At 45.2% G+C, this 22,568-nt stretch overlaps 1 protein-coding gene across 1 annotated transcript in view; it reads right to left on the bottom strand.

Annotated features, from left to right (window-relative positions):
* Positions 1 to 22,568, bottom strand: part of CPED1 (cadherin like and PC-esterase domain containing 1) — a 269,952-nt gene that overhangs the window by 153,775 nt on the left and 93,609 nt on the right. The window contains 3 exon segments of the mRNA XM_085654157.1: positions 9,805 to 9,982; positions 20,289 to 20,323; positions 21,237 to 21,385. Coding sequence (XP_085510283.1) covers positions 9,805 to 9,982; positions 20,289 to 20,323; positions 21,237 to 21,385 — 362 coding nt within the window.

Raw genomic sequence — 22,568 nt, 5'->3', positions numbered from 1 at the left:
AGTGACCACCATGCACAGGGAGAAATCTCCCTGTGCATCAGGATAGGGATGGGTGAGCCAATAAATTAACAGGGAGAGCAGAGTCAGAGCTGAGCCAAGGGTCCGGCTCAGATCTTAGAGCCCGTATATGAGCCGAGCCCCGAAAATGTTTGCTATGTAAAAAATACAAAAAATATCACATAGATTATGATAGTCTCTTCAAAGTTCAACAAGCATTGGCATAGCCAATAGGTCTTGCCTTTGGGACCTTATAAGTATTTCATTATGCAGCACAATATCCTTGGTGCAACATCAACTGTTGCATGGTTAAACACTTATAATGTCCCAAAGGCGAGACCTATTGGATATGCCAATGCTTGTTCTTTTTTTTTTTTTTTTTTTTTTTTTTTTGAAAAACCTTTATTGATGTTTCAATCATTTACACGTATGGGCCTACAACCCCCCGGGGCCGGCCGCTAAATAATCAGGATAATAAAAGCGAATGTCAACACAGGCGGCACCTCGGAGAGCGAAGTCGTAAGTCCAATATAGTCCGGCCAATAAGCCGCGCAGGTAGGGCACCAGGAGAGAGAAGGTTTTTCATTTTATGATGAAACGAAAGAATAGGATCAGGTGCCAGACAATTTACTAACAGCGAGAAGGGCCAGGATAAGAGACCAACAATAAGCAGCAATACAGTTAGGCGATGGTGCAGGCGCGAGAAAATACGGATGGGGAAAGACATCAAAGGGAGTTGCGCCTACTGGTCCCCGTACCTAAAGCCCAGCGAACCCCCCAGAAACTGTGGCACACATGAAGAGCAAGCGATTCACAATCAGGGTGGTGTATCGCACTGATCCCAGAAAAAGAAAGCAAAAAGAGACAGTGGAGAAAAAGGAGGCCATGGAAAAGAAGATAAAGACGAAAGAGTCCCCTCCCCCATCCCCCCACCCTGCACCTCTGCAAATGAGTATGGCCCCACCCCCCAGCAGTGTGCCTGTCGCCCTGGAACTAGACCCGAAATATAGAAGAGACAGGGAAAAAGAGAGTGAAAAAGGGCCCACCCAGACGGGTGGGCGGAGAGAATATAATAAGTTGGAGGAGGGCCATCAAAACATATCCCCGGCTTCTCCCTCCCGCACGGTGAGGTCTCCCCCCAACAAACAAGTAGCGGTACCAAGCCGATCATATCAACAAAAATAGGGGGGGGGGGGGGGGGGATGGGAAGCATTACACACCAACTGTTCGAATGACCCCGGGAGTGCACAGCTATAAGTCCGCCTATCAATGAAGTGACCACCCTCGAAGGATCAGCCTCAGCCTTGACCGCTTTTTGCGATTCTGCCCATACCTGCCCCTTGACCCAGCACCATGTCCAATGTCCCAAGGTATAGGAGTGTCCAAAAACAGTTGGGAAACGCCGCACACAGGTGGGGTGGAAGTCTCTGGGCATCCGAACAGACCGCTGCATGGAGGGGCGTCTTTTCCAGTGCTGCCCCAGGATCTGCACTGCCCACAAGGACCTGAGAGGCCGGAGCAGCCAAATGAGATACACGTTGCTGGAAGTGTCCCTGGGCCGCCGGAGACCGCGCACGGGACAAGGCCACCATCTTCCGCGCAGGTCCAATACCTCCGGAACAGATCAAGTTCACAGTTGGCCGACCACACGGTAGCATACCGTCCGAAGTGTCCGGCTGTACACTAAGCGCGGGGGGGGCCACAACATCTTTCTCTTGTGGGCAGTGTGGAAAGCCACTGCGTATCTGTGGACCAGCATGCCGCCACTGTCCCAACGCTGTTACAACACCATCTAGCTTCCCCCCCAGGACCCCGGCGCCATGAGCAAAGGAGTAATGAAGGGCACCCAGGGCCTCCAGGAGGTCGCCATATCCCAGAGCGGCTCCCTCCGATCGCTCCGCCACACTCCCAAAAGTCACACACCCCCAGTCCCGCTGCGTCCCAGCGGACAGGATGGCCGGCTGCATCATGACAAAATGGCCGCTGGGAAGGCCCGACTCGTGTAGGGGCCAGGACCAAGGGAACAACGCCTCGAGGGCCACGTCGCTGAAGACAAAGATCCCGGGACAGGCACAGATCCAGCCGTTGCGCGGTCACAGGCAACAGTCGCCTCCGCCACGGACCATCTCCCGCAAAGAGCCGGGAGCAGCCCGCAAGGATCAAGGCGGGCCAGGGACGGCGCCCAGGCAGCTCACCAACAAAGGCAGGGGCAAACGCCACAGAATCCGGAAATCGTACACCCGGGCATGCCCTCAGTCCGCAGCGCTCAGTAGAGGGGAGCGGCCACGGCAAAATGCAGGCCGAGGGGGGCTCCACTCCGGTGGACCGGCTCCACCCAGGCACCACAGGCCGCTGTTGTTCAACTGCCACCCGGCCAAGGTGCCCACTCGAGGTCCCGGCTTCGGGACCGCACGGGCCGCAAAGTTCGATCGCTGATTTCTCCGGTTGTATAGCAGTCAGAAACCTCGGAGTCACACGATCGGTTGCCACTTTCACTTACGAACACTTTCTCGTGGTGCAGAATAAGGATCTCTTGCAGGATATCCGTGCGGGGTGCGGAGGCTCACGGAGCCGGGAATCTACGCTGCCGTCTCGATCGCCATCTTGGCTCCTCCCTCACCAATGCTTGTTCTTATCTTGGTCCTTACATTCTCTTAAGATGACTTTGGTGACATGGTGACTAGGTAGAGCCAAAGCTGGAGTTTGCTTAAACTGTCTTAACACAAGCTCTGCAGAAGCGCTAGGAGATTCTGTGTCTTTTCTAAGGGGCAGAATGTGAAAAAAAATCAAGAGGAAGAGGCCTCCTCAAAATGGTGGTTTTTTCTTCTGTGCTTGTCCATAATAAATCAGGAAGATCACCGCCAAAAATGCCCAGCAATCTCTGCCCCCAAGCACATAAAACAGCTTCCTTGCTTTTAACAGGAAAAAGAAAGGTTCTGCATGCACACTACAGAACATTTTACAGCGCAGGCACGAAAGAAGGATGCTATTAAGACATCGAGCATGGGCAAATACACAGCACTTGCTCACCTTATCTTTTACATGACTTGAATTCCCTATTCCTGTCCCAGTCATAGACAGGAGAAAAACAGGAAGTTGTATGGTTTCCATGACCCTTAAGATGTCCTGGGTATGAGCAGAGCTGTAATTTACTTCAAATTTCTCTCTGCTGACATCTTTTTAGGTCTCGCGCCTAGCGTTGCAGTGCGCAACCCTGCTCGCGCAGCGCGAGACCTCTTGTAAAGGGGTTCTGAAAGCTTTCGCCGCCCGCCATTGGCTTTAGACTGTTTTTTTTTTTTAAACGGCACAGGATTGGGCAAAGGCGGGCACATGTCCCGCCTTTGCTCCACCCATTCCCACCGGTGGCCAGCATGGGCAGCAGCGCGCGTGCTGGCCACCGGGGTATATGGGCGTGCCTTTGCCTCCGCGCCTCTGTGGTGCGCATGCAGCACTGTTTTTGGATGACAATAGCGATCGTGACGCGATCGCTTTCAGTGCCGTTTGTTCTTTACTTTATACCGCGCTTTACTTTTAATGTTATAAATAAAGCGCGGGTGCCGCGATGATACCAAAAGTAAAGAAATAGAAAAAAAAATCTATGTCTTTACTTTTGCTATAATCACGGCACCCTCGCTTCAATGTTAAAAGTAAAGCACGGGTGCCGCGATTATAGCAAAGAGTCATTAAGTTTGGTTCATCTCAAGGAGCCTGAAAGCTTGAATCCAGCTGCAATGCCCTGAAGATATCAAAGACAAAAGAACTTCAGTAAGTGCTAGTACCTTGCAGTAGCACTTTTGCGCACTAACCCACAATACTACCGAAGCACTTAACAGGCACAAGACTTTATGCTGTAAAAAGAGAACAATTTAAAGCTTACTCTGACAAATCGCTTTCTCTAAAACACTAACAGTGCAATACTGCTAACAGCGCTTTATGAAAAAGATTCAAGGCAAGCTAATTAGTGCATCTTGAGAGTGTAAAACAAAACTCCAAACCCCCCTGTATCTTCAAGAAAGTAGACCTTTGGAGGAAGTAGAGTATGTGTGTCATGCGCTAGTGAGTTGTGAATATTGACTTTACACGGAGGTACTAAAAACCTGTAGAAAAAAGCTAAAGACTCCAAGCAAGTGCGGTACATTGGGGCTCTTAGCTCTGGTTGGTGAATTGCCTAAACCCCTCCTACAACCTGGCTGAGAGAACCAGGGAAATCAAAGCTCAACCTTGTGAGAGGGTGAGAGAAACTGAATGTGAGTGAAAGGTGTGAATGAGCATATCATTTGTAGTGAACGCAAATGGGTTATTCCCACATCACATGTGAAACACGAAACACACAAGAAGAGTTCAGTCATCTCCACTGAGAGACCCGAACCAGAGTGCTAGTGTGACAACGCGTAGTCAACAGTTGGCCAGTTTTCTTATTTTATCTCAATCCCCCATTCCCTTTGGTGCTCCTTGGAGTGACCGAGCTGTTGGGTGGCCTCGGGGAAAGCTGAGGGGAGTGATAGGACACGCCTCGTACATCGCTTCTGCTGGGCCGGGTCTCACAGGTTAGTGCCTACAAATAACAATGATGTGACAGATTGCTTAACCCCCAATTTCTCCTCAGCATGAGCGATGAATACCAACCGTGTGTGGACCTCTATCATACAATCGATAACCAGTTTACAAGTGCAGGCGAGCGCTAGGAAAATTGCACCTGATGAAAACCTACACCGTGGGGTTCAGATATCATTGTGTGCAAAAAATCACACCTATTCTGAGTTTTTGGGGAATAATATGCAGATTTTGATGTTATTTTGTTATGTTATGTCATGTTATGTTAAAACTATTTATAAAGCGCACGTACACCAGCCAGTTTCTTGCCACTGAGTAACAGGAACATAACCTACTGTTTACCATTTCACTCATCTGCTTGTATGAAGAGCCATGTTTTCAGAAGTTGTCTGAATCTAGAGTCGCATTACAATGCAATAGGTCTCGCATTTGCGAGAGTTTATGCTATTGGCATTGTAAATGACAATGCCTTTTATTTATTTATTTTTTGTTTAAAAAACCAACACATTAATAAAAGGCATTATAATCTACAATGCCAATAGCTCAAACTCTAGTAAATGCAAGACCTATTGCATTGCAAATGCTTGTTTGTAATGACTGGGGCAACGACAAGGGGCTCCTATACCTGGGAAACGTATGAGCTTGTAACACTAGAGGTGTCAGGTTTCAATCACTGAGAGAGCATGGGTTTAGCTCACATAACACATTAAATCTCACACCTGCTGAGAAGGGCTAGAAGTTAAACTATAAATGTGGCTTCAGTCAGAGCTCTTTCATGTGCAGAACTGCTACTGTGAGCTCAGAAGGCGTCGGGAAGAAATCCTACCACGTAGTGTGCCTTTCTATAGACCTCTTCAATTGAATGGGAGTGCCCCTTGGACACACCACAGTGCTGCGCCACTACTTTTGTAAACCATCAGTCTGCTTTAGTGAAGCTTTGATGCAATCTTTATTTTACACTTTTTCTGATTTTAATATAATTTTACTGCTGTCTCTTTTCATGTTGTTGATTTGAAAGAGTAATGCCACTTCCTGAAATGTCATTTTATATATACGGCCTGGGCGAAATTTAAAGAACGTCGGTGTAATTCATGTAATTTCATTAAGGATTGTTATGCGAAATTCCCATAATTCCACTTGCAACACACCGCGTAATTACGCTCCAGTTGGGGCAAAATTTTACAGTGAGCGTACATCAGATCCCGAGCGCCTGTTGCTCTCGCCATTTGTCTTTTTTGCGTCCTCATGCCACAAATTGACATTTCACTGAATAAATTTTATAATTACGCAATAGCAAGTTATGCGAATTTCACAATCCTAATTACTATGTGCAGATCAGTTCTCACTCTTAAGTATTCTCTAAAATTGAGAACTCTGCAACACATTACACAAATGTATTACCATTACAGCAGTAATAGCAACTGGTGCTGCAGTGCAAATTAGAACCAGGAAATTGTTTAAGACTATGGCGGCAAACCGCTCTTTTTCGAGATCTACTACTTGAAAACAAATTTCTTGCGGGCTTATCTACATTTTGGAAACGTTAAAACCCCTCCCTTTTTGTTAGTTACAGAATGTGTGGTAATAACCCCGGGGATAGTGACAGCACCGCCGTTAGGACACAACTGCAGTGAGAAGAGGAGTCCTGCGTGGTTGCTCCTCAGTAAATGTAACTTGACATATTTAAAACTGTGGTGCTTGTCTGCTATCAAATGCTTTATAAAGTTCCCGCCCTGTTTGCCGCCTCTTCCTTGTATGAAAGCGACGAGGTCACGTGACGGCCAGTTCCAATGATGACTGCCTTCCATTGGCTGGGGGTTCGGCTGAAGCCTGCGGGTTGTTTCCGTCAAGTTGCGTCTACTCTTCATTAACTCCCTAAACCCTTCTACCGGCAGAGGCCTCTCGAGTGTACTTAGAGGGCTGAAGGTTTGCATTAGATAGCGCTTTACCACAAGCTGTTTACTGCTCGCGGGCGTACATGGTTAGCATGCTATGCAAGCATAATGGAAGGGGATGGGATGTTCTGTGCGGCCGCGACCAAGAGTTGTGTGCGCGCGCAAAAATAAAATAAACAAGCACTGGCAGCGCGACGCGGGAAGCTTGTAGTAATGTTAAAAAAAGGAAAAAAACATGCTGGTGATGCGCGCGCGCGCAGAAGCACGTGAAAGTGATTGCGCTGGAGGCAGATGGCAGCTACGCACGTGAACGCAAGCGCTAGGCCTCCAAAAGCCTGTGGCAGCACTTTGGAAACCCGTATACTAAATGTCTCGCAGAGCAGTGCATGCGCTGGCTCAGCGAGACCTAAAAAAGTGTATTTCTTTAACAAGTGGAACCTTTGTCATTAATACCTCATAATATAGCACTGAACTGAGAAGTACTTATTAAAAGTGATAGTTTCTAAACATGAACCATCAGGGAACTAAGGGCCAGATGTACGACCATTAGATTTTGTGACTCGAGTCACAATTTGCGAGTCGCAAAATCCAATGAACAACAATGTCTCAGACACTGTTTGCGATTCCCAATGGGGTCGCAAATTGTATGCCTCATGAATATTAACAAGGCTGTTACCATTTGCGGCCCCATTGGGAATGGCTAGCACTTCCAGGGGTGGTGGCCTGCTGGGGTCAGCAGACCACCATGTCTGGGACTGCTTTGTCAATAAAGCAGTTTTGTTTTTTAAAGGCGGCCTTTAAAAAATAAAAATGAAACATTTCAGTTTAATTTTTTAAGGGCAGGCAGTGGTCCCTGGGAAAACATTTGCGCATCCATTCCCAAAGGGGAAGGTGACCCTGGGGGCAATAAACATCTATACATAGGTTTTGGACTCGCTATTTTGATAAAGGACGCCCTTGGCACGCCCCTTCCTAATAGGGAGTCGCTAACCCTATTTTGTGAGTCACTATCAAATTAGCGACTTGTAAAATAGGGATGGTACATTGGGCTGACCCAGGAAGGGAGGGAGCTCTAAACTGAGTGGGCGGGGCTTTGTGAGCAGGGTCGAACTAAGACAGAAATAGTTGCCCACCATTAGTGAATTAATTAGTTACAAAAGTGGCCCATGTTTGGAAACTGGGGCCGTTTAGGAAATGTAAATACAGCTGTTTAAGTGTTTTGCAAGGTATGGAAGACTGAATGGATTTGAGCTTGCGGCAGACAATGTTGTTTTAATATCAGGAAGTCAATGGTAAAACCCGACCCAGCAGACCATAAAACAGGCCCTCAAACAGCCACATATCTGGCCCGATGAACAATTTGAACGGAACAACTTCTTGGTTCAGTCAGTGTAATAATACTGACACTTAATGGCACAGGGTCTGTGTTACACGTTGCCTGCTTCAAAGCTGGCTTATCAAAACACAAAAGATGATGGACGGAATGTTGCACATTGGCAAAACATTCACCCCCAGTCACAGATCTGGGTTTAATCCATCGTTATTTTGCTCACCACGCCACCCCAGTTCAGACATGGCCATATGCAAATCAGTCTTGACCCTGTGCCTCATGGGAACAGTCCAGCCCGAACTGCCAAGCCATGTCTTCCCTGGACCGGAATCAAGCATCCTAGGACCGGTTTCGGGGTTTCACCCCTCTTTAGCCATGATAGCTTGACTCCAGTGGCGTAGTGAGCACGGGACCCACGTCTGGGCATACCTTTCCCACATAGGGCGAACAGCAAAACACACAAGATGATGGACGGAATGTTGCACATTGGCTTATCAAAATGGCATTTCTTTCTGCTATGGCCAACAATGAACGCTGTAGATACAGATGCAAAATTAGCTAATTTCCATTGCTGGAGCATAACATGTTCATCCCTCTCTTGTTCAGGCAATCGTAAAGGCTGGACTCTCAGTCACCAGCTCTTAATATATCTTCAAAAGGATTTGGCAAAATCATACCTAGATATCACTGACAGAGGAAAGGAACTTTGATAAGTCCCCGGACTGGTCATTTTCAGGAATTATAGGCCCACCACTAGTTTGCATTGACCTTAGCATGGGGCATGCTCGGGAAATAATCTTTACCCTGCAGCCACAACAACCACCTGCCTTTACAACGCAGTCACTACCCCGACTGCGATGTTACCACGCGTTCCTTTAATCTGTAAGTTGTTACAGCGACTTTCTTTAGATTTGTTGGACTGGTGTTGGATTTTTAAGTCCAACACTTTCCATACTGTTACATAGACACCCCCTAAAGTAAACCATTGTAACAACTTGCATGGTAAAGTAGCATGTGGTAACATCGGGTAGTTACTGCTTTGCAAAGGCATGCGGGGTAAATGCATGTGGGGTTCCGTCATACAATTGGCATGCTCTGAAGAGAGGTTGTTCTGATTCCACTGTGTAATGGTGACAAGTGTCACTCCCCTGTTCGTGTCAGTACAGATGGCTACTACAGGAAGATTCAGGTGGTTGTTTAGAAACAATCATTGTACATCCAACAGCTGAAGTGAAAGCTTACCATCTGCATGTTCTGCACGGAGAGTTCCGCAACAAAAAGCATGCATATAGTGGATTACTCCCTGTGGGTACCAGGAGTGACGGTCTGAATAAAGACACAGATGCATGTGGCCCCCAGTGTTCAGAGGGAGGGATGGGGTTTTGGGCTGGACTCTGGAGGCCATGGGTTACTCCTCTGGTGTGGGACAGGAGTGTAGTTGGGGAGTTATCAGAGGCAGAGACTCTTGGTTCTCCCTGATACCCCTAGCTCCTAAAAGCTCCCACCCATTGCTTTCCACCTTAGTCATGTTCCAGCAACCAATGTTTGGAGGCCATAGTGTTGTCCAGAGCTACCTGTCAGTGGGAGTTGTGATGACTTCTCCAGCAGGTAGGCACTGCCTGCAGGTACTCACGGAGCTTGGAAGGCAGTGACACGCTGCATACCACGAATACAACTATAGGGGCGATTGGTGCTGGAGAGCATTACAGAGGCTACAGCCCTAAATGGAAGCCCATGTGAAAGGGCTTGGCAATGTCTCTCGCCCTCACCCACACCTCTCAAAACATCTTCATGGGGGACTGCATCAGGCAATGTCCAGAGAGGAGGACTTAGTCTTGCATCGCTTGCATCTCCGTGTGGCTTCGAACAAATGTTCTACAATCAAATGGCTATAGGTACGAGGAAGAACTCCATACATCATGCCTGATACTTACAACAAGCCAGTATGCCAGACGAAAATAGCATCATCTTTAGTAATTAAGCAATGGGGGGCAGTTATTTGAATTGTAAAACATTTCCATACTGTACCTTGGTCCATTTTCCTGGTCCAGCTCTGCTTGGCAGTGATGACTGAAACCAATCCTGACATTTGCCATGTCAAAGGGCACTTCACAATGGTAATTTTTTATCTTTGGGTTAAAATCAGGATTTAAGTGCAACTTTGGAATGGTACAGATCTGCCAGATATGAGATAAGGCCTCTTGGTCTGTTTCAAGAAAAAATGAAATAAAGCAAGCTGTTAAATGGATAAATAAGTGGCACAGTGTGTACGGTGTGTACACACTTCACAACACATGTTGTACAATACATGACATAAAGCACATGCCATATTGTGAAGACCGCGCAGTTAAGCTGCACAGTACACAGTGCAGAGAACATCCTGTAGAGTATGTGCTGCACAAGACTGCTGTACATTGCATACTGCACAGAATATATAGTGCAGCGGGCATTTTTTTAATGTATTTGTGTATTTTTAGATGTGTTGCATAGGACACCAGTGGCATGTAGTTCTAGGCAAACTGCCAAAGCAGAAAGAACCTTAGCAAGATGCCAAATTATGTGGGCGGGTTTATTAAATTAAGTTATCTCGTCACTTTTACTCGTGTTAATGTGGTAGTAACTTATGATTTGTTTGAGCTAGAAACAATTTTTTTTAAAGTCTACAGATTATGCAGCAGATAATGGATTATATGACAAATGTGGCAAATCCATAGTTATGTGGAAAATGCCACAGCCGCAAAATTACATAATTCTTGTGGCCCTGCTTATAGTTTTCCGCCTTTGACAAATCCTAGGGATAGAAAATTTGCACTTTGATAATCCTTGCTAGTACCGTTCAGAAGGGCCTAGCAGATTTAGTTGTCTGCCAGTCACATATCATTAATAAATATCATTATATATATATAAATATTCACAAAAACCAAAGGTTACAGGGACATTATAGATAGGCTCAGATTTCTCTTATACAAAACCATAGAAATTCAGTAGTTATAGTTACCTGACCTAACCATAACTTACGCCCTTGCAATGCATTGCTTATGATGTCATATATTACATCACTCATGACATGGTCAGTGACATCACTGATAACATCATCCAGTGATTGTGAGTGTTTTATAAAGGGTTCTGAGTGTTAAACATACATACTAAGATATCTCAGTGCATTGCGGGGGCGCAAGTTATAGTTAGCTCAACTAACTATAACAGCCGAATTTCTCTGGTTTTGTACGAGTGAAAGGTCCAACTAACTATAACGTCCCTGAAACCTGTGTTTTTTCAGTGAATTTCTAAGGTTTTTTAAATGTTAATTTCTAACTATAATGTCCCTGAAACCTATGTTTTTTCAGTGAATTTCTAAGGTTTTTTAAATGCTAATTTCTAACTATAACGTCCCTGAAACGTATGGTTTTTCAGTGAATTTCTAAGATTTTTTAAATGCTAATTTCTAACTATAACATACCTGAAACCTATGTTTTTTTCAGTGAATTTCTAAGGTTTTTTACAGGCCACGCTCCCTTTCTCCACCACTATGCAAATGCGCCTCTTGGTGCGTTCTAAGTTGGGGGAATAAGTCCCCTTGAATACTGAGGGTCCCTGGGGGCCAACTAGCCCACCAAGGTACCTCCAGTAAGCCCCACACAGCTGGATTGCTGAGAGTGGTACGGGGCAACGTCCCCTTTTTACACCACTCTGCAAACACGCCTCATGGTGCACTGCTGCTTGGGGGAGGAAGTCCACTTCAGTCCTGAGGTCCGCAGGACACAAGGGGACTTCATCACCGCACTAGCAGTGCCCCACAAGGTGCGTTTGCAGAGTGGTGTCAAAAGGGAGCATGGTCTTGTACCACCTCTCAGCAATCCCACTGTGTGGGGCTTACTGGAGGTTTCTGGTGGCCTAGTTGGCCCCCAGGGACCCTCACTAGCAATAGGGATTTAATCCCCCAATGCAGAGCTCATCAAGAGGCGCGTTTGCAAAGTCATGCAGGGAGGGGGAGGGGCCTCCGACGAGTTGCCGTTTTTAAAAAAATGTTATGGGAGGGGGGCCATGTGGTCCCCCTTCCCTTGGCCACTTCTGGCCATGGGGCCTGGCCAGCCTTGTGTTTTTTTTTTTTTAAATTGGAAGGTGGCCGCGTGGCCCCCCTCCAGAGGCCAATTATGGCCCTGGTGACCCCATCCCCTGGGGCCTGGCCAGCCTTTTTTTTAAAAATAAATTGTAAGGGAGGGGGGCCGTGTGGCCCCCCTCCGGGGACCCCATCCGCGGGGCATGGTCTCTTTTTTTTAACTATAGGGAAGAGGGGTCACGTGGCACCCCTTCCCTGGGCCACTATTGGAGCCCATCCCCCAGGGCTTGGCCATTGTTTTTTTCCTCAAAGGAGGAGGACCGCGCGATCCCCCTCCCCAGGCCGATTTTGGCCCCGGGGACCCCATCCCCTGGGGTCCGGCCATTTTTTTTTTAAATAAAGGGAGGGGGCCGCCTGGCCCCCCTCCGGGCCACGTCTGGCCTCGGCCCTAAACTTGGGGACTGTGGGGGGAGCCCCATTGCCCCCATGGTCCCAGCCAGCTCCCCACCTCCTGCGGGAGCCAGCATTGCTTTGGGGCAAGGGGAGCTGCTAACATGCAGCTCCCCTTGCCCAAAAGCAATTCTGCTTCGCTTAAAGGAAGCAAGAGCAGGTTTCCTGCTCTCGCTTCCATGAAGCGAAGCAGAGTTTGCTATGACAGGGTGGGAGCCGCACGGTTCCCGCCCTTTCATAGCAAACAGCAATGTCTCGGGGTGGGCACCCCGGGACATTGCAGGAGCCAGCCTTGGGGGGTGGCGGTCCCCAGGGCCATCGAGGGCTCCAGGAGGGGGACAGCGCGGCCCCCCTCCCTTCATTTGCATAGCCCCGGGGAGGTGGTGGTCTCCAGGGCCGGGGGTCAGCAACAGACCTCCATATTTAAATAAAGTTTGCCCCGGGGAGGTGGTGGTCCCCAGAGCAGTGTGGGGAGGGGCAGGAGCCCCCCCACACTTTTTAATTTTATTTAAGCTCCCCCGAACATAATTTACAATGCCCCAGGGAGGTGGCGGTCTCCGGGGTGCCCCCCACCCATAAATAGTAAAGCCCCGGGAAGGTGGCGGTCCCCAGGGCTGCAGAGGGGCCATGTGCCTCCGCACATAAATATTAAATCAGGATTGCCCCCGGGACCTGGGCCACCCGGGGGCTTTAAAAAACAATGCGCGGGCTTCGTTTTGTTTTTTTAATGTTCTTCTGGAGTCGCGCCGGGTGCGCAAATCCGGTGTTTTTTTTTTAAAAAAATGCTTTTTTGGGCCCTGGGAGTCTCTGTGGGACCCCCAGACCAGGCCTAGGGAGTCAGGGTGTTTTACCCTGCGCCCTTTTCTTCTTTTTAATGTTCCTCTCACTTTTTCCTTCACCCTCGGTACCGAGTCACAAGATGGCTGCCAACACTCCCTGGTTTGAAGTGTTGGCAGCCAATCAGAGGCAAGCTCGTGCTCGGGAGGGCTCAGCCAATCAGATCTCACAATTCTCAAATATCGATATCTGTGAATCTTTAAATATCTCAAAAACTACTGAACGGATTTACACCATTTAATAAAAAGCGTGCTTTCTGGACCAAGAGCTATCTCCCTGCAAAATTTGGTGTAATTCCGTTCAGCAGCTCAGGCTGTAGCCGTGTCTAAAGTTTCCTATTAAAATTAACATGGAGAAAACATGTCTTGGGTCCCCCCTTTTTTCTCAGCCCCCGCTTGACGAATCACCCCGAAACTTTCAAGACAGGAGTTGACCTGAGGGAACAATTCGTTTTTGAAAATTTCATGAAGATTCGTTAAACTGCACCATAGTTATTGGCAAATCAAAAAACGCTTTTCCTATGGAAACAAGGTTCTAACTATAACTATCTATTGGCTACCGCACGTGTGTGTGTGTGTGTGTGGGGGTGGGTGTGTGTGTGTGTGTGTATATATTATATACACAATTACTCATGTGTGTGAGTATATATGTTATTGCTCAAAATGCAGTGGTATGGGAATATGGGAATACATATTTCATCATAATGATTGCCCCCAAACCACTCTGCAGAGCTTTAATATTGTCATGGTTACTAGGATTTGAAAGACCAAATGGGCCAAAGTTATCTAAATGATGCAGCAAAAAATGTGAATTATGCAGCATGTTCTAAGTCGGTATTATTTTAACTATTTGAGATAGAATTTCTTTCGTAAAATCTGCAAATTCTGCCAATTATGTGGCAAATTATATAGCAAATGCAGTAAATCCATAATTATGTGGTAAGTGCTGAAGCTAGAAAACCCACTGACTGTCACCATTGCAACTTAATTTATCAGCAATGCGTTGAAGAAAGGTAAACAAAGTCCAAACATTCTAATTCCAATCAGTGCTAACTGCCCCAAAATAAACATATAATATAGAAAACACATAACAAGTAACCAGTATAAAATAGCCCGAAATTGCCATCTAGGGGTTCTGACGACATTTATAATACACTCGGCATTCAACCTCATGGTTTGTAAATGTCACCAGAACCCCTCAATGCCAATTTTGAGCCATATTACACAGTTACTCATAATGTATTCTCACCCCTCTTCCAGCCATAAGCTAGTTGATTGTCATTCACTTTCTGTTTCCTCCCATGACAGCATACGATAGTGGGGCATTAGGTCAGCCACTTCAGCCACTGGTTCTATTTCACTGTGAGTGACTGCATTTTTCCCGACGGCATGTGTTGACCTGCATGAAAATGAATGGGTTTCGGTGCGCATAATGGTAGGACAAGGCACTCGTTTTTCATAGTCATCTTTTATGTCAACTTTTTTTTTTTTTTTTTTTTTAGATCTACAAGGCTGCTCACTTGCTGCTCATTTCACCTGCCTTGCGCCACATCCCACTTTAGAAGCCATCTCAGAATGGTATTGCCCATAGTGCGTCATCCGCTTCAAGTTGGCCAATATACTGCCTCTAAATGTGGTGGCTATTTTGAAATTTTAAAACAATGATATACTGTGTACAATAACACTGCACGATGGTTGCTGGCTGCTAGATTTCATTTGACTTTTTATTGCAAGCATACGCCGACCATGTTTAGGTACAGGCATGTTTTCTTTTGTTCTCCTTTCTTTTAATGTATCTTGCATGTGCCTGTTGAGTGAGAAAAAGAGAGAGAGAGAGAGAGAGAGAGAGAGAGAGAGAGAGTGTGTGTGTGTGTGTGTGTGTGTGTTTATGTGTGACAACCAGACAAATACTATCTTTGTGAGGACCGGTGCATTAGGAGGACCAGACCCAGTAGTGTGTTTAGGTACTTTTGAGCGACTGTATCAAAAACTAAAAGTGCAGTTGTATTTGCCTCGGTCTGCTTTATAACCTACCCTACTATCAAAGTGTGGGTGGAGTTAGAATAGTAAATACACACTTCATTACAGTCAATGACCGGTCCTCATATAATAGGTATGTTATTATGTGTGCACGTGTGTGTGTGTGAGAGGGAGCATGTATAACCCAGACTGTAAGAACCAGATCAGTCCTCATAGTGTAGGTAAGCCTCAGTCAGTGGGTAGGTGAATGAATATATAAGTGCATGAATGAGTGACAGAGTCCATGTATGAAGAGTCAATGAATCCCTAAAATCACCAGTGACTGAAGAGATGCTCTCGCCTATAAGGCTGTTGCCATTTCCAATTTGTTAAACTGCACCATAGTTATATAATTAATATAATTTATAGATCTGGCTTGAGAGTGCAGCTCTCTGCAAGATATAATGTTACCAATTCTTTAAACTACACAAAGATTGGGCTTTGGATTCACCCACAGAAGTATTACTCTCTCACCTTATGCTATTGTCAATTTGATGTATGATTCCACCTTCCCTAAAGGGGTTTTATTTGAATGTATGAGGGACTGTTTTACATCTGATACGTACACTCAGTCATCACTATGTTTGCCACATTCATTTCCGAATCTCCTATATGCATTCTATACAGAGTGCAATGCTTTTTTGCATCCTTTTTCCAGCATTGGCAAAGCCAACTGGGCAGGTTTCAGTGTGATAAAAAAAAAACAGAAATATGAGGAAAGTGTATGATTTTGAGGTTTGCAAGGCATTCTGGGAAGGAAAACATAGTGGGATTCACATAAGTCACACCACACTATATTCCCCCCTTGGTTGTATAGTATTTAGAAATACCTGGGCTTTGTAGGTTTCTATGGGTGGCGACTAAGCGCAAGCCCAAATACCGCAGCTTCCTATATCTCCAAAATGGGTTGATTTTGATAGGGAACATGTTATGTCTCCAAATTGCATTTGGGGCCTTTCATTTTGCAAGCACTAAGCCTACCAACAAAAGTCAGGTACCATTTTTATTCAGCGCAGTGTGGGAACACATAATTATCATCAATTTAATTTTCTCCATTCTTGGCTTCTAAACTTAAGCCATTCTGCAAGAAAGAACATGTTGTGCAAAAGGCCTTCTGAATCACATGATAATATGGGTAACCCCGAATTCAGAGTTGTACAAATCACCACTATTCCTAAACTAACTATCTTGGGAACATTTCAAAAGTGTATACGCTTCCTACACACCTATTTACCATTCATTCGATTTTACCATATGAATTGAAGCATAGCCAGAACACAATGAAAAATCATTACAAGCTGCAGCTCAGTTGTTTGTCTCTGGGTATTCTGTGTTTTGGAAAACCAACAAATACTATGTATCTCTGTATTCCTATAGAAGTGTCTAAGCGACATAACAGTACATTACTTTTGTAAATCGGTCACAAGGGCCAAAAAGTACAGATGAAAATGTTGTCATCTATTTCTATTTTTCCTATTCTTTTCCATTGTTTTTTATTTCAATGATTAGTTTCTTTGAGTGAATCAGAAACGATTGACACACATAATCCCTTGCTGAATTCTGACTTTTGTCTCGTTTGGACATGTATAGCTTTCCAGGGTCACCAGTGGGCATCACAGCTGTTTCCACCACAAACTTCAAGTAAGTTGAGACCACAAAAGATTGGAAGAAGGACTACCACAAACTGCAAGTAAGCTGAAACCACAAAAAATAGGAACAAGCATTGGCATAGCCAATCGGTCTCACATTTGGGACCTTATAAGTGTTTAGCCATGCAACAGTTGCTTAACTAAATACTTATAAGGTCCCAAAAGCGAGACCTATTGGCTATACAAAGCGGCCGTGCGGCCGCGAAAGTAAAAGTGATCGCGATCACGATCAAACATCAAAGCGGCCGCTAAAGTGAAAGTAATTGCGGTAAAGCGCGGCGCACGCGCCCGCTCACATGCACTGTAGCTCCAGGCTGGCCTGGTAGCACTTTTTGGAGCCCTCTCAATAAGTCTCGCCAGACCAGCGCATGCGCTGGGTCAGTCGAGACCTAAAAAGGACTACTAATTAGAGAAATGCAAAGCTCTGGTAAAAATAGTGGGTTTTTTACAAGTCCGCAAGTCTGGTTTGTTCTGAAAGCTAGGAGAATGATATTAGCACAACAAAGCTTTTGTTGATGCCATTTTTAGAAGAAAAACTATTCTCTCTTGCATATCACTTTCCCATTTTTCTAGAAAACAAAATGTTGCTATATTTTGAGTATATTCTTCATCCCCCTCCAGCTGAATCCACAAACTCTCTGTACCAATATAATGCTCAACATATGGCGAAAAATTAGGTAAATTTGGTATGGATACCTTTAGTGGCAAAAGTTTTGAAAGGTTAAGTGCAAAGCGCGCCAAATATCAAAACAGGCATTGGCAAAGCCAATCCAATTGGCATTAGTTACCAGCATTTTGGCTTTGCCAGTCCTTGTTTTGTTTTCATCACTGCTTTTGCAACAGTTTATTAATGGTGGAACTGCTGGGACCACACCAATATATAAAAATAATTACCTGAAAGCAAAAATATTTGAAGTCTTAAAAAGCACACATTGCGATAGTAGCCTCTGGCGCACAGGGTACTACTTGGTGATGTTTGAATGTGCCTCTTGAGAAACAGCAGCATGCCATCAGTCACAGGGAAGTTTACCAATGACCAATTGCTGTATTCTGAAGGAAAACAATACAACAAAGCAATGGAGATAGATAGATAGATAGATAGATAGATAGATAGATAGATAGATAGATAGATAGATAGATAGATAGATAGATAGATAGAGATAGAGATAGATAGATAGATAGATAGATAGATAGATAGATAGATAGATAGATAGATAGATAGATAGATAGATAGATAGATAGATAGATAGATAGATAGATAGATAGATAGATAGATAGATAGATAGATAGATAGATAGATAGATAGATAGATAGATAGATAGATAGATAGATAGATAGATAGATCAGGCTAAAATGACAACACTGAAGCAGGAAATGTTTCAGTGGCTAAGGTGTTAAAGCCCAACGTATTGGCTTTGCCAAAGCTTGTTGTATGTTGTGGTGATGGCAACTGGAATTACGCCGCAAGGGAGCACCAAATTACGTGGCAGGTTCACTAGATTATGAGACATGGAACGGCAGATTATGTAGCATAATGCAGCACATTTTGTGATAGATTTCACCTCAGCACCACTGTAGTAATCAAATACAGCAATAAAGAACTGAGAGATGACCAGTCAACAACCTTTTCGAGGGGCCTTCCACTGTGCATAAATACGAGTTCCCACATTTCAGAAACTTGTAATCCTTATTCAGCTAGAATCAGGTTTTTGGTGTTTGTTGTTGGTGTTAAAATATGCAAAATATCCAGCAGGGGATGGATTAAGTGGCAAATGCGGCAAATCCAAAATTATGCGGAAAACACCGCCGCCGCACAATAACATAATTCAGTTGCATGGTTGTTGTGGTCAATAAGCTATTTTATTATGGCGGGAGGTTCTGGAAAGGACCAGGAGATGGAGCCAAAGCATGCTACAAACATAACCCAACTAACAACAAGGCCCCATGGTCTTGGAAGAAGACCATTTCGTGCGGCCATTTAGCGAACCAGCCCCAGAGAATTGTCCCGTGCAGTCCAGACGGTGGCGCGGGCCACAAGTCATTTTTTACGGAGGGAAGTTACGCTTTCACTTCCCCCAAGGCAAATGCAGCCGATGTGCAAATAAAATGTTAGGTGATTTAAAATATATCATTACAGAGAAAGATTTTCTCCCGGAAATGCAGCTTGTAGAATGGCTTGTAGTGTCCCTTTGGAAATGTAAACAGTCTGCAACCAAACTTGCATGTCTGCATTTTTATCGTATTTCTTTCCACCTTCAGTGTTCAGCCCTCATTCTCTCTGTACATTTAGCATCTGTCCTAGTCCTTTAACACTAAGCTAATGACGCAATCCACCCTCCCCCATCGCAAGAAAGCAGTCATCCAGAGAGGAGCCTCGTATGCCCTGGGAAAGTGTTAAAAAAAGCCCAGCGATGCATTCACGCCTGAGCTAGAAACGTATTCTTAGCAAAATGTTTCCAGGTCACCGTGTGAATGTGCCTCTTCTTCAGGTTGCCGTGTGGGCGAGGTGTGAAACCGTGTGTCACAGCCTGCCACCTGGCCACTGTGAAACCCACGCTTCCTAAATAGGCAGAGCTGCCAAGTTTCATATTGTTCCATCTCCTGTGCAGAGTCCAGTGCTTGAAGCCCTTTTGTCCACCCCCTAAATTCTATCCTTTCCCTTTCCCTGTCTACTAGCCTGGTGCAAAGCTCTCTGACCACTACTGCGTAATACCTCCTTAATGCCTGGATTACTTACCAGTAATGCCTTGATTACTTACCGATAATCTTCATTACTCTGAGTTGTGCTCTTTGCCCAATCCTGTATTCCACACCCTCCCTGAGAGATGCATTATTGAAAATGTTCTTTTTTTTGCAGTTTTATATAAGGCAAGTCGATCCAAAGGTATTGGAGCGATTTACATGAGCACGAGTTACATTACACAAGGATACATTTTTGCTTTCTTAGAGACGGGGATATTAATTAATTTGCCCAGAATCACAACGATGTTGAGCCGGCGCCGAGACTTGAACCTGTTTCCCCAGTTCCGAAGTCGGCAGCTCTGGCTGTTACGCCACATCCTCTCGGTATGTACAAGAAGTGTGCTGAGAAGGGGCCACATATTTTAAACATCCCTTTGAGGGAAAGGGGTGAAGTTTTATTTAAACAGTGTATATTTAAGTTAGGTTTTACTGGAGCCTTTGTCTGGGTGTGGGTCACCCTCACAGATTAAGACCTGGACAAGAAAAAGGGTCAATACTGTAATCAGGATTACCAGTCAGCAGACTGGGGTCCAGGGTCTCAAGGACAGGAAGCACAATACAATCGACAAGATTGTTTGGGTAAAAAATACAGTTAGGCCCCATCCAATAAAACAGCGATGACAACCATTTTGTAAACACAAGAAAGGTAGATAAGACTATTAAAGCACATGTTTTGGAAATGCTTCACAGGGTGATTCTCTTACTGTTTTTTGTCTTCTCGCTTTTCAGAAATATGAATGCTACCTAGGGGGTTACCTTCTTTGGTTGAGTCCTTTCCTTGGAAAATATCTCTATGAATAGAAAAAAAGTTTGATGAATTAATTACATGAAGGTTAGCTCATGAAAGATGCTATTGTACAATTTTGTAATTAAAGTTGATAGCATAATGAACCAACTGCAAACATTTCCAGTGCCACTAAAAGAGAAATCTATACCCTGCCCTCTGTCAACCTTTATATGGAGGCCTCACAAAGAAAACTATCTTAGGCCCTGAGTAAGCTCAGCTCAGAGAAGGGTGTGACATTTATCGCACCTGATATGTTATGTTATGTTAATTAATTTTCTAACGCGCACAGCTACTCCGAGGAGTGTCCCGGCGCAGGTGCTGGAATTTATCGATGCAATTACTGCCAGCAACATGGGGTATACAATTCAGCTTTTGGTGTTAATGCACCAAAACCCCCATGTCCAGTTATTTACCAGGAGTGTTTACATGTTCCATTTTGGTAGGACTGATGTGTCTGAAGCATGGTGGTGCTGTGCTACTCGCAGTACTCATAGTTGCGACACATGTCGTAACTAGAGGCTTGCGCACATATCACAATTAATAAGAATATCTGTAATGTAGACGTAGAACGGGATTTGCCTTACAATGCACCTTATACTGAGCTGCATTAAACTATATGACCCATAGCATGTCTAAAATGGCGCCCATCCAAGTACGAAATTTAGATTGTATTTGATTAAAGTACTATTGCACTGGCTGGGCTTTTTTCCCAGTAATTCTTCCATTATAAACATGACTTTGTTAGCCAAATTCAGACTTTCATACCTGAAGTTGGGAGTTCCCAATGGAAATCTGCACCCCGCTGCCCAAACAACTAAACATAGCATTTGTCCCACACTTTTCTAGCACAGCCCCAGCTGAACATGGTGTCAGGCGAGCATGTTAGGGTAGCCGTTTATAGGGCCGAATCTGCTTACCCCTTGTGCGTATTTGGTCCTGATTCTGAGGGATGCATCTTGCTGACTCTCTCTGCAGCCACCAGAAGTTTGAGTAGTACCCTTTCCAAGTTAGCAAAGGTCTGCCTCATGGAACCATCTTTGAAGACACTTGCAAGCAATAATGGCAGCTGTAAAGAGATAGATTTTATTCCCAAACATACAATGTTGTCATTGATTGTATATTAAAGATTGAAGATTAAAGATTGAATCAGTCCTAATCAGTTTCTTGTAGCAGCATGAGTTATCACACGTGGAACACATGTTTAAATTTTGAAACACTTAAAGAAAGATAAAAATAGACTAGCACCCTCTAGAAAACCAAGGGAGGGAGGGTGTGGGCAATCCAGAACAGACAACAACTGGAGAGAGGGAGGTGGGCAAGCCAGAACAGACAACAAATGGAGTGAGGGAGGGAGACCTCGTCATGGCCTCCACACAAATGGACTAAACACCGAGGCTCCTACCTTCTATTCTTCTATTCCTCACCCTTAACACCCCTCCACCCACACCGGACTCCCTGGACTGGCACTTCGAGCTTACTCTAGCGAGACTAGGGGTGCTCCCCCACCACCCTCCCCCCTGGCTCACCCACCATGACATTAACTTTGGGATCTTCCTCCGACCGCTGAGACCTATCTAGCTGACCGATGCCCGGTGGAGCTACCTGTTAGCTAAAGAGGAGTTGGGTTGTGGATTTCCCCCTCGACCATAACCTACCAAGCCAGCCATTGGGCAGACTTTCCTTTGTCTCACTGTCGTTTTCTCCCCCTACCCTTTTTCCCTTCCCCCTACCCTTCTACACCGCTTTTTTCGTCTTCCTATGCTCTTTAAAATGTTTTGCTTTTTAACCGAGACCTAGCTATTTGGCCTTGGCCCGGTGAAGCTACCTGATAGCTAAAGAGGAGATGGGCCTTGGACTTCCCCTTAGGCCGTCACCTACCCAGCCGGACTTGGGGATGATTTACTTTCGTCTCACCGTCGTTTCTCCCTCTTACCCTTTCACACTTCCCTTCTACGCTCCATTTATCTCATCTCCTATGCTCTTTAAATTTTTTACTAGTAACTTATGTAACCTGTTAACTGATGTAATTTTGTAACTTTGTGGTGCTTCATGTAAAGCGCTCTGATACCTCCGGGTCTAGCCAGCGCTATATAAAACTCAATAAATAAATAAAATAAATAAGGGCAGGGCAAGCCAGAACAGACAACAAATGGAGTGAGGGAGGGCAGGGCAAGCCAGAACAGACAACAAATGTAGGGAGGGAGGGTGCGGGCAAGACAGAACAGCCAACAATGGAGGGAGGGAGGGCG

This window comes from Triturus cristatus, chromosome 4_1, assembly GCF_964204655.1.
Source record: "Triturus cristatus chromosome 4_1, aTriCri1.1, whole genome shotgun sequence".
NCBI classification, from domain to species: Eukaryota; Metazoa; Chordata; class Amphibia; order Caudata; family Salamandridae; genus Triturus; species Triturus cristatus.
This window is presented reverse-complemented; position numbering and strand designations above follow the sequence as displayed.